The 13,230-nt window shown below is 35.0% G+C and overlaps 1 protein-coding gene across 1 annotated transcript; it reads left to right on the plus strand.

The window, feature by feature from the left end:
- Positions 1 to 766: 766 nt before the first annotated feature.
- LOC114395172 (AP2-like ethylene-responsive transcription factor AIL7) lies at positions 767 to 7,928 on the plus strand. Its single transcript, XM_028356883.1, has 9 exons — positions 767 to 1,371; positions 1,668 to 2,049; positions 2,513 to 2,595; positions 4,287 to 4,295; positions 4,402 to 4,490; positions 6,347 to 6,420; positions 6,499 to 6,549; positions 6,649 to 6,725; positions 7,187 to 7,928. Exons 1-9 carry the CDS (start codon positions 1,257 to 1,259, stop codon positions 7,624 to 7,626), a joined length of 1,320 nt encoding a protein of 439 aa, XP_028212684.1. The 5' UTR covers positions 767 to 1,256; the 3' UTR covers positions 7,627 to 7,928.
- Positions 7,929 to 13,230: the final 5,302 nt, after the last annotated feature.

Raw genomic sequence — 13,230 nt, forward strand, 5'->3', positions numbered from 1 at the left:
TAAGAATTATTTAAATCGTGTTAGTTGTTACATTAAAATTATTTTCTCAGTTCAATTTTTTACATCAATATTGTCTTTTATTTTATATTAATATTATTTAATTAGTTTTTGAATTATATTTGGATAAAATATTTATTTTAAGTTTAAAAAACATGTATAATAGTATTATAATAGTATATCACTTTAATATTATATATACAAGTCATTTTAAAATATGAATAAAAACTAACGTAAATAGTACAAATGCACAGGTGTTATGCTGGAATATATCATGCCAACATATATAAACTAAAACTAATACTAATAAAACTTAAAATTAAAACAACTATAAATAAACTTATCAAACGAATAGTTTAAGCTTAAAATTATTATTACTTTACTAATACTATGGTCCACAACTCTTTCATCCAATCCATACATTACTGAAAGAGTGTAAGCAAAGAGTCGCACCTGCATGCAAGACATGTGTTTGACTAAAACGAAATGATTTTCTTTAATTAATAATTTTTCCTGAAACAAGAGTGAGATCATTTTGGTAATTGCAATGAGCCATGCCAAATTCTTCAATTTTCCGCCAGCCCGCATCTTTCGCAACCTTCTTTCTTTTCAGACAGTTTTGTTCTGCCCAGAACCAAAAAATAAAATAGTAACTTATCAACATATTTTTTGAAAAATTAAACTAATCTAACTCCCAATTAAACTCAATATTTTTATGTTAGTAGTCCTCAGTCTTGATTTTTCTATGTGAAAAATAAACCTCTATCGCTGTCATTTTACGCCGGTTGGCAGCTGAAACCGCTAAACCCACCCCTTGCAACTCAACACCTTGCTCTCCACTCAACTCATCTTCACTTCTACGCTTATTTTTCCTTTTTCTTTTTTTTTTCTCTCTCTTAATTGAAACCGTTTTTCATTGCCAATCCTCAACAAGTTCTGATCTTTCATGCATTCTTGGCCAGTTTTATTCCAACCCATCACCAACCAAAACACTTCGTCATTTACTTTTATTACTTTCATTAATTTTATTTATTTAACTAATAATAATACACTCGTGGTGGTGGGGCTGGAGTAGCGCTTTCTCTCAGTGAAACGCCTTAAGCTATAGCTCAGACACTTGAGAGTGGTGATTTTGAGTTTCGGGTTCATTCTTGTTTTTTCGTTCCGTCATTGGTTTGTTTGTTTGCACCGAAAACCAGTTTCGAAACTGGCCTTAATTGTTTTTACTGTTCTGGTCGAAAAAAGAGTACACACAAACCATGGCTGGTGCCACCAAAAATTGGCTTACGTTTTCGTTGACTCCCATGGAAACGCAGTTCGGTCCATACGACATCACCACTCCCTCTCACTGCTTCAACGACAACAACTTTTATGGTAACGCCATTTCTAAAAAAAAAATCCACTCTCCTTAAAAAACTTTTTTGCTTAATCCCAGGGACACCCTTTTGGAACTACTCTCCTATTTATATTTCACATCCTCCAATTTCATTCCTCAGTCACAAATTCAAAGTCGCGTCTTTAATTTCAAAGCAAATAGTGAGCTTGTATATTTCTGTTTCATTCTAGACATAGGCATAGATATAGATAATTAGATACTAGTATTATCTACCATGTGCTATCTTTCTTTCTTTATTTTCTTTATTTGGTTTAATTTTTGTTATTATTTGTAGGGTGGGCGAATTCAAAGGGTGTGATGGATTCACAGAGTGAGACCCAACAACTTGCGGTGCCGAAAATGGAAGATTTTTACTTCGGTGATCACCAGCAAGATCTGAAGGCGATTGTTCCTGGGTTCAAAGCGCTCTCTGGGACCAACTCGGTGGATGACTCGGCCCCCAACAAGACGACGACTCGGGTTGCGCCCGCTGAGTTGACTGGTGCTCACTCAGGCGAGTCTTGCAAAGGATCTGCTTTGTCGTTATGCGATGTTGCTGCAAATGGTTCTGATGATAGTAATGATAATAAGGCCATTGTTGCGGTGGGGTTTGATACTCGGAAGAAGGTTGCTCATACCTTTGGCCAGCGAACTTCAATTTACAGAGGGGTCACAAGGTAGTAGAATCACCATCGTCAAACCATCATTTTGTTTTACTATTGTTATTATTAGGCAAATCTTAATAAAGTATTAATAAGTATCCTTAAAGCATTGTTAAGGAACTAAAATGACATGCTTTAATTAAAATGCGTAAAATTATATTATTGATTATTTTATATGTTTTTTTAATTTTTATAATAAATATTTTTTCTTTTTAATTTTTAATTAACGTCCTAAAGACACGGTTAGTCTTGTTATTGATATTATTATTATTATTGTGTTTTGTGTTTTTTAATTAATGAACTGATCTTGCTAATGCTGATTGCTGAGGTTGCGGTTCGGTTGTCATTTATTGAAATTGAGGTCATGGTCGTCATGAATTTTGGCCAGTTTGAATTGAAAACACCTTTTGTTACTAATATTTTTATTGTTTTTATTTTTATTTTTGTTTTTTGTTTTTTTGGGTTTCGTTCACTGCAGGCACCGATGGACGGGCAGATATGAAGCGCATCTATGGGATAACAGCTGTAGGCGAGAGGGTCAGGCCAGGAAAGGGCGTCAAGGTTCTCTCTCTCTCTCTCTCTCTCTCTCTCTCTCTCTCTCTATATATATATATATATATATATATATATATATATATTGTTTTCTTTTAGATTTGAACTTTGAAAATAAGAAAATGGTAAGAGTAAATGTAAATGAGTAGATACAAAAGGAAATAAAGAGGGTCACTGTAATGCTGAAAAGAGGGTTGCATGCGTTTGAAAGTTTACTTAATTAAATGCTTATTATTAAAATTGATTCACGGTTTCTTCAATTTGGCGGGGCATTGATATGGTATGTGTACATGTACTAATTTAATAATTAATGGAACTAACAGTACTTCTTGCATGTTCAATATTTTCACACTTTGGATGATTTAAGAAAGAAATTGGAAACTTTGACGAGTAATAAAGAAAGTGATAATGTTTTTAAAGTTATTTAATTTTAGAGAAATATATAATAAAGTGAAAAATTAAGATTTTTCTGAAGACATTTATGTCCTTATTCATAATATTTTCGTTATGCTACTTCTAATTTTCAAATCAAAAGGAAGAAATTAAAAATTGGCTTTTGTTTTATAGTAATTTTTTTCTTTCTTTACAAATTTTGTTGTTTCATGCAAAGCATGAGATTTATTTTGACCGATGTGCCGGCGTTTTGTCGCCGTGATTGTGAGTGGGGTCTGCAATTTCCTTCAGTTGATTTGATCCAATGTGCCGCCATTTTTTATGTTTAATAGTATCTCTCATGTTTCGTACCTGTTTGCGGGTGTGCCTCTTTTTGTTACTGTTCTGTTTTAAATTTTGATAAAATTAAATTTAGCATAGTTAGTAATTTTGAACTATTAAAATTATATATGTTTAAATTAATTTAAGTTACATTCTTTTTTTTTTTTACATTAAAATTGCGAGAAGAATTTTTAACTTTAAATTATAAAGACCATTACCTTTGTGCATGCATTAATTCTGAGTTTGGCTTTAACTTTTGCTTTTGCTTTCCATTCAGTTGGGTTTGAGGTTTGACCACTACACCATTTCTAACTCTCTATATTGAAATTTGCACATACATGAATGTTGAGGGTATGATCCACTGTTGGCTGAAAGGTTTTTTCAGTGTGTCTGGCCCTGCAAAATAATAATGTCCTCTAGCTTTTTATTCTGAAACATACTCACAGGATTTATCAGATCCTTGGATGTTTTTGCTGTCACAAATTACATATATAATTCTTATCATAATAATAATTACTTTTGTATGAAAAGGTGAAAAATTGACATTTTGTCTACCAATTAGAATAGGCTATTTGACGTTTCATTTCGGCCTGTTTTTAGTTGGATATAGTGGGATCATTAAGACTCTGCCAAGTCAAAATTTTGAAAATTCACAATCAATTGGTTATTACAATTTTTTGGTACAATTAAACCTTGATGGGTCCTTCAGTGATGGCATCTCGTGTAATATTATCTTTTGGCTACAATGGGAATGAAAAGAAGAGGGTGAAACAAATTAAAGCAACTTCTGTGCAGGCGCCATTGCATGCATTTGATCACTTTTCCTTTAGTCGTATGCATTTTTAGCTTACAAAAGTAGTTTTTACCAGAATATTTTGACCACCCCATATGGTTAAAATTTGATTTATTTTTTGGCCTTTTTTTTGCATGGAATGTGGCATTTTGCACTTCCTGACTATGACCCGTCTTTATGACTGTTCCTACAGTGTACTTGGGTAAGAAATTAATGTTGCTACTTAATTTTATTTTTGGTCTTTTCCCAACTTATTTTTCAACTTGATACGTTTTGAGACATGAAAATTAAGTTGTGATTATTATCAGGTGGTTATGACAAGGAAGATAAGGCTGCGAGGGCTTATGATTTAGCAGCTCTAAAGTACTGGGGACCAACAGCAACCACTAACTTTCCTGTAAGAGTCACTTTTTTAATATTGTGTTCAGATCTCCATTAGCTGTTGTGCGTGCAATGTGCATAAAATCTTACATATATAGCTGAGCTGATCAGTGCATTGAAAAGGGGCTAAAGAGTGGGGGAGATTCTGCAGAGGGAATGATTTTAGTTCATATTTGAAGTACGCGAATTAAGTTTTATTTGATACTTGGTTACTCTTTGTGTCATAGAAACATGCTTTCACCTAGTACGCAAAAAGGGTCAAGGCTACGATGGACAAGCCTTTAACTTAGTTCATGATGAACAAATTTTCTTAACCGTTAGATTCATCTGATCCTTACGGTTGTAATCTATGCTCACCACACGAGATCTTTTTCCTTCCCATCCCTTTCACTTTCCATCCTCCACCGGTCTACACCGTTTACTCTCCTTTCCTCTTTTCCATTCTCATCATCACCGCCACAACGACCTTGGTTTCGTGGCAACCACCGCCATCACCTATTACATCCTTTACGGAAAGTGCGTCTCCACCATGGACTTTTTTTGTGAGATCGAAACCCTTGGGGACACATTCACGCAGAATGAGAATATTGTGCGTCTTGGACTTTGATGGCAGTCGTGCCCTTTGCCAACGACTATCGTATCTCTTCGGAGTCGTATGGTTACATGGCAATAGACTTGTCGCTCCGCCGGAGGCGTTTGACAGAGAAGTTTTGTCAGCAATGAGGTTGAGGATCGTGCCAAGGATACAAAGGAGGACCTCCTTGGTGGCTTTTGGCAGTGCGGAAGGGAAACTGACGGCGGCGACAACGGTGTCGTCGGGGACGAGATTTTCATCTGCGGTGGATGACGATGACGAAACAATTTAAACCTGTGTTCTCGTGGTGGTTGCTTTGTTGGTCCATTAAACTCTTTCTCGAATGCCACTGTAAAGTTTATTTCTTTTCATAAATTTCTGGGTTTGGTTTTTTTGCCTTGATTTTTGGTTGCTAAAGGTTCAAACATTCATTTGTGCATTAACGGAAATATGAGTAAGCCATGAAAGTACTCCTTTTAATCGATAAGTTATGAATCAATTCTCCAACTTTTGAGTTTTTTTTTAACATTTTCCTTTGGTCGTTGCTGTGTTGATCATTAGTATGTTGAATGTACTTTCAGTCATATGTATCACTTGATCTTGGAATAGCCTTAATTTAGCATTTTAGGGGTACCGGTAAATTTTGTGAAAGAGATTGTTGGGAGATGAAGAGACAATGGTGTCGAGGAAAGAAGAATAAGAAAAAAATGTTGCAGGTGACGGAGAATGATGGTCTAATGGTTATTGAGATGGAGAGAAATAAATCTAGTGTGGATAGTGTAAATTGTAACTATATAAATCATATGAATCCAACGGTTAATAGAATTGGACCTCTACGAACCTCTTAAATGACTTGTCCACCATAGCCTTGGCGGGCAAAAATTAGTGGCTATGGGGCCCCAAATAAATGGAGGGTTTGAACAAAGTTGAGCATGTCAACAATGACTAGGATATCTAGCATGGACCTCAACTATATGATTTAGTGTGAACTTTATTTGGAGTGGTCCGTTTATCAAACACTTTGTTACTGGGATAGAATCCAAGGGTCTTAATTTAAATGATATTTCAAGTGGTTGTGTTATATGTCTCAAATATATTATTTTATGGGTTTATATATTTTTAACCGTGTGCCGAATGATATCATGTGATCTATGTAGCCGATTCATCTAGTAGGATAAGGTTTTGTTGTTGTTATATTTGTGGCACTGGAAATGTAGAAAAAAGAATTGATGATTTTGAATGGCCCGGTATTGGACCTTATTGCTTAGCATATTTTCTATCTTTTATAAATGTCTCAGATTTCCAATTATACAAAGGAATTGGAGGAGATGAAGCATGTAGGAAAGCAAGAATTTATTGCATCACTGCGAAGGTTTGCCTGTGCTACCCTGTTATACATATTTAGCACCATATTTCAATGCTGAAACTAAAGTTGTATTTGTCCTTTCAGGAAAAGCAGTGGTTTTTCGAGGGGAGCTTCTGCTTACAGGGGTGTTACAAGGTTTGTACTTTAAAATAATAATTTAACATTCTATTGATGTGCTACTGTGTAATTTATGATCCCTATTTCTTTTATTGTGTATACTTTTTGATCCTTCAGGCATCACCAACAGGGTAGATGGCAAGCGAGAATTGGCCGGGTTGCGGGAAACAAGGATCTATATTTGGGAACATTTTGTAAGTTTTTAGCATCTGCCATTGTTATCTTGCTATTATACAGTATGATTATTGGATTTAATTATGGATTATGGTTAAATGTCAGGTTCCACGTTTAACATCATAATTGCTACTCGATACTTGTTAGAGAGAAATCTTGCTATTGTACAGTATGATTGGATTCGATTAATGTATTATGGTTAAATGTCTCGTTTAACAATTGACATCATAATTCCTACTCACAAGAAAGAAAATTAATCTGAGCCCGTGACCTAATAGTAAACATGTAGGTTGAAAAATTAGGTCCTCAATGTCTTCAGGGTAGACGAGTGCAATGCTAACAATCTAGAACATTGCTTTGATAGCATGTCTTGAAAGTTAAAACAATTTTTCTTACATGTTAGATAATGGTTACCATTTTGTTTGTTTTTTATTTTTTATTCTTTTGAACTTGAATAGTTTTGGTTCATGCATTGTTACAGCAACTGAAGAGGAGGCAGCAGAGGCATATGATATTGCAGCCATAAAGTTCAGAGGTGCAAGTGCCGTAACCAATTTCGAGATGAGGCGATATGACATCGACGCTATATTGAACAACTCTCTTCCAGTTGGCGGCATAGCAAAACGCTTTAAAGTTTCCCCAGAAACGGAGAACAAAGCTCTTGTCAGCACCATTCAACCACCTCAGAACACAAACGCCAGTAGCAGCATCAATTTCTCAACCATTCAGCCAGTGTCTTCTATACCCTATGATTCTGCAATCACATGTTACCCCCACAACCTCTTCCACCATTTTAATCCCACCAACGGTGAAAGTAGCACTGCAGAATTTGCTGCAACTATGACCGATGCAATCGCACTCGCTACCCTTCCACCACTGGCAGTTCCTGGGTTCTTCGTATGGCCTCATCAGAACTATTGAATTGTGGAAATGATCAACTAGCTAATTTTCTGTTCTGCTAACAAATAGAAAGCTAGTTTATGGTGCAATTTAGCTTGACCTGCTTCTGGGTCTGACCCCTCTTTAACCCTTTTGCTGAGAAGAAAGATAGGTTTTTTGCTCGGAAAGTCCGAGTCATAGTAACTGTAGGGAATGGATTATGTAAGTAACTTCTCTAAGTTGAGGAGTATTGAGTTGTGGTTTTTCAAGCTTGAACAAAGCTTTTCTAATTTTGCTTGATAACTTACTGCAGCATAATAAATGCTTACTTTTTTCTTCTCCAACTTGATTGAGATTTTCTTTATTTATATACACAAAACATGCATGCAATTGTGTTAGTTTGTGGAGCGCTATTAATTTATAAAATTTATATATTTTAAAGAAATTTTTCGAGATTTTTTTTATTAAAAGCTTTTGCAGCTTCAAAGTCAAACTATGATTTTTGAACATTAAATGTTTATGCAGTTTTTTTCAAAGCTGTATAACATCACTAAATTTTTTTAGGATATCCTTGTAAAGTTGTAATTATATTATTAACAATAAATAAATAGAATCACCTATGACTATTTTCTGGGGTCATTCATAAAATATTTTAGCTTTAGCCTCTGCACCTACCCTCCTTCACAGGTTATTGTTGTCATTTCTTAGCTTTAGCCTGCGGTTTAAGTAGTTTGTTCGACTCTTTTGCAGAACCTGATGTTACCCTAGTTCATTGGAGGGTTTTTTTTTTTTTTTCTCCAAAATACACTTTCACTCGAATGTTTTCTTAAAATACACATGTTTTTAGAAAAAATCTCAATATACACCACTTTCATGTAGCTTTGGAAAGTCCGGCTTGGTCACCTGACTTCAGCAAGGTCTTTTTTTTAATTAATTTGTATGTTTAAATTTTTATTTTTATTTAAATTATTAAAATAATACAAATATCATATCATATAAATATATTTTAATAATTTTAATAATTTTAAAAATAATTTTTTATTAAAATAATTTTTTAATAAGAAAATAATATTATTAAATATAATTTTCATTCTTGAATTATTTAATTTATATAAGACATTTTGTAGGTGAATATTTTTTTAAAATCTGAATTTTGTCTAATAATATATTTGCTTTAGTAAAAAAATTAAAACTTTTAATATTATTATGTTACTAAATATAATTTGTTTATTTATGTCATTAGTTTTTCTAAAAATGATAATACTTTTTGTTTAATAATTTATATATAGAAGAACATTATACAACATTATAAATAAAATACTTAAACAATTACATTTGAGTAAGAAAAACTTAAGATGAAGACATGTTGGGAAATTTTCTTTTTCTGTTATGGCCATGTTGTTGACAAATTCCACAATTTTTTTTTTATTTTTTCGTTCATTTTTGTCTTCGTCCATTTGAGTAGGAATGCAAGTTGAAATCGGACGACCCTTTGCGATTCTCTTTCTCCTTGGATCAGGACTGATCTCCTTCATATTCTTGTCAGATTAATTCGTGTGGAAATAAACCAAAAGAGTTGTCATAGACGTGCAAAATGTGTTATAAAGTGAATAACGACGGTGAGTGTTTAGCCTGATATTCACCACAATCACACTTTTGAAATTGTAACATTACTCTAAACTAAACCTTCTAGGTAGTCTGGATGCTTGACGTGGGGATTGGGTCTCTGTTACAATAAATGTGTGGTTGTGTCTGTCGAATTCATTTATAATGTGCGTATTTGATTATTGTTGACTGCTATTCATTGCCTAGCCTCACAGACAACTTCAGAATATTGTGAGCCGGAGTTGATCATTGCTTGAGTTTGTCGGCCTCTAATAGCAAAGAGTTGTGTGGTCTTGAAATACGTCTCCTTAGCCAACGATGACACCGACAAATGTCTTATGTTTTCGAACATGGAATTAATAGACTCAAACAAATTTGTAGTCATATATTCCCAATGTTTCCCCTCATCGAAGCATTGTACCCAATTTTTTTTGGATAACTGATCAAGCCATTCAGTTGCACTTGGCTTATTTGCACGAATATCCCTAAGATGTCGCCAGTGCATCTTCTCCGTGTATGTGTAACCTGTAAATATTCAATCAATCTATTACGTTATGAAATTTGATTGAAAGTAAAGTTTAACGAAGAAATAAAATAGATTCTCACCAGCCAGCATGAGTGATTTCTTTAAATGTTTGCAGTTTGAGTTATCCCAAAGAAAATTTTGTGCAATATGACGCAGGCAGAAGAAATGGGATGTGTCCTAAACCCATAAGTTACCTGCGTTGTTTTGCGGAGTAATATGTCTTCTCAAATTCTTTAGAAAAAAACCCCAAGCTGAAGTTGTCTCCCCTTCTACAATGGCGTAGGAAATCAGAAAAATATGGTTAACTCCATCTTGTGATGTAGTTATCAATAATGTGCCAATATACTTCTCGTACAACCATGTACCATCTACTTGTACTATGGGTTTGCAATATGCAAACCCATTAATGCATGGACCAAATGACCAAAATACATGTTTAAGCATTCTTTTGCCCGGTACGATTTCTCCTCCCTCAAACACGGATTATGTTTGAGCAGTGACCACAGTCCCCGAAACACAAGATTGCAAAGCTCCTAAAAGTTTTGGCAGCTTGGCATATGATTCTTCCCAGTTTCCATGAATCATCTCCAACGCTCTTTGCTTTGCTAACCATGTCTTTTTGTAGGATGGGATATAATTCATGAATGTTTTTATCTCTGCAATCAATGTCTTTGATGGAGACGGTTGTGTTTGTTTTGACAATTGGTTGGATGATCTGTGCTACGGCGTGTTTGTCGAGTTGCCGATGATCTTGCCTGAGCATTGGCGCGAAACAAGTGTGACGACCTTTGATACTCTTGATAATCCATTTCTTATGCCTCTTTGAACTGCATGAGCCTAAGCTCCATGTAGAACCATTTTCATGTGATCTACACACGAAATTTAGTCTTCTCTTGTTAGAATAAATTGTTCTGCAATCAAAATGATTTCTGATGTTGTATTCTTTGACTGCTCGAATGCATTATTCTTTTTCATCGAAGGTCATGCTAACCTCAAGTGCGCTGGTTGTACATTTTGTTGTTGCTGAACGAAATGGTGTTGATTAATGTAATGTGATAGGTGGTCAAGGTTCAAGTCGACTGGACACCTAGGTTGGTGATATTGCAACAGAGGTGACAGAGGTTTCGTTGGTCCACCAACACCCTCGTCATCGCTTTGGTGATTGATGTGATCAAAGAACTATTGATCCTTATCCTCACTAAAATCATCCATGTTTTCCTTATGAGATCGTATAATGGGATCTTCGTTAGCGATGAGATGTTCATTTCGGTTTGATGTTTGTGTTTGTGGTTGTTGTGAGGGTGACCTAAAGGGGGATGAAGGATGGTTTTGTTGGTCAAAGGAGCTTTGTTGGGCATAAAAAAAGAATTATTTTCAAATAATAGTTGTGTGTATGAAGTATAAATGTCAAACGTGTCTTGTGTTTCAAGGTTGTTGTATGAAGACATTGGATCATTGAGGTTCAGGTTGTTGTATGTTAATTGTTGTGGAGGAGGTAGTTGTAGTTGTGGACATGACGGTTGTGGAGATGATGGTTGTGGTTGAGGAATAAGGTCAGTAACAACATAGAATTCGGCAGAATTTAATTGTGGATTTTGGAGAATTATTTCCATCGCGCCTCCGAGATCGTCATTGTCGAGTAGTTGTGATGAAATATAACGTGTTTGACCCTGATGAAATGAAATAGGGCCACAAAATAACAATTGAGCAACTTTTGCAGTTGCTCGAGTAGGGAGACGATTGTTAATTTTCTGAATCAATTGTGTTAACGTAATAGAACGACTGACGTAAATAAATATTGGGTTCGCACATGTGTACACCGATCCCTGAACTGGGTCGTCTGCAATGTGACCATTGTGGTAAATGACGATCACAATTTCTTTAGGTGGAGCCATGGTGGTGTTTGTGGGATATAAGTGGAAATAATGTGAGTGTTACAAATAGAGTTTTGTTTTGTGAGAATTTTATTGCATGTGATATGTTATCAAATGGTGAGATTATATATAGGGTGAGAAAGTTTAGTACGAGAGTTAGGCGTCAAAGTTAGGTAGGAGAGTTATATTGGAAGGTTAGGTGGCAAAGTTAGTTATGAGGGTTAGGTGGAAGGGTTAGGTAGGAGTGTTAAGTAGGAGGGATAGATGACAAAGTTAGGTAGGAGAGTTAGGTGAGAGGCATAGGTAGGATATTCAGTGCATGTGAGTGAATATTGTGCATTTGTAGAACAATGTACGCATGTGAGTAAATAGTGTGCAACACCACACATTAATGTACATGACAGACTATTTGTTGCATCATGAGTGTTGATCGCGGTGTCCCTATTGGCATACAAAATTTCCTTCCTAAGAAGTTCCAAAACACTTCTAAGATGTTCTAGATGGTCATTGAGTGTCAAACTATATATCAAAATATCATCAAAGGAAACTACCACAAATTTTCCAATGAAGTGTCTTAAAACATGATTCATAAGTCTCATGAAAGTGCTAGGTGCATTTGTTAGCCCAAAAGGCATTACCATCCACTCATATAATCCAAACTTAGTTTTAAAAGTGATTTTCCACTCATCATCTTCTCTCATTCTAATTTGATGGTAACCACCTTTCAAATCAATTTTGGAGAAATAACTAGAATTGTGAAACTCATCTAATAAGTCATCAAGTCTAGGATTATACCTTACAGTGATGTTGTTGATAGCTCTACAATCTATGCACATTCTCCAAGTTTCATCCTTCTTTGGCACTAAGATGACAGGCATAACACATGGGCTCAAGCTTTCTCTCACCCATTCTTTTTCCCTCAAGCTCTCCATTTGCCTTTAGATCTCTTTTGTCTCTTCCAGATTGCTTCCATATGTTGGCTTATTTGGTAAGGAAACTCCTGGAATGAGATCAATTTGGTGCTCTATCCCTCTCAAAGAAGGTAACCCGTGAGGGGTGTCTTTTGGGGAAGACATCCCCAAACTCCTTCAATAATTCTTCCACACCCAGAGACAAAGAACTAGCAATAGAAGACAAATAATAATCATGAGACATTAGTAAATACATAGGTTTCCTAGCTAGCATCACTTTCTTCACCTCTTTTTCTCTCACGAACAAGCTCTGTATTTTTCTCTCTTCTTGATTTTCATCTTTTTTTACAGTTTCACTCTTTTCTTTATCTCCATTATTTTCTTTCTTTTCTCTTATTTCATGTTTCTATCTCTTTTCATCAATTTTGTTTTTCTCTTCTTTTCTCTCTTGTTCTCTTTTCACTATCATTTTTATTTGATCCTTACAACCTCACTTGGAGACAAAGGTGTAAGGCTAACCTTTTGCCCTTTATGTACAAATGAAAAATTGTTTGTGACCCCATTATGGACAACATCCCTATCATATTGCCAAGGTCTTCCAAGTAAAAGATGGCTAGCTTCCATAGGGACAACATCAAACAATATCTCATCAACATATTTTCCAATGGAGAAGCATATCAAAACTTGTCTATTTACAACTAACTCCCAATTCTCACTCAACCATTGTAGT

This window comes from Glycine soja, chromosome 18, assembly GCF_004193775.1.
Source record: "Glycine soja cultivar W05 chromosome 18, ASM419377v2, whole genome shotgun sequence".
Classification (NCBI taxonomy): Eukaryota; Viridiplantae; Streptophyta; class Magnoliopsida; order Fabales; family Fabaceae; genus Glycine; species Glycine soja.

Bases quoted from the DNA above. Each gene is read 5' to 3' on its own strand.
- LOC114395172 (XM_028356883.1), top strand. From the start codon at position 1,257: ATGGCTGGTGCCACCAAAAATTGGCTTACGTTTTCGTTGACTCCCATG. The intron at 1,372-1,667 runs GTAACGCCATTT...TATTATTTGTAG, and splicing joins CAACGACAACAACTTTTATG to GGTGGGCGAATTCAAAGGGT. The intron at 6,421-6,498 runs GTTTGCCTGTGC...TTGTCCTTTCAG, and splicing joins TTTATTGCATCACTGCGAAG to GAAAAGCAGTGGTTTTTCGA.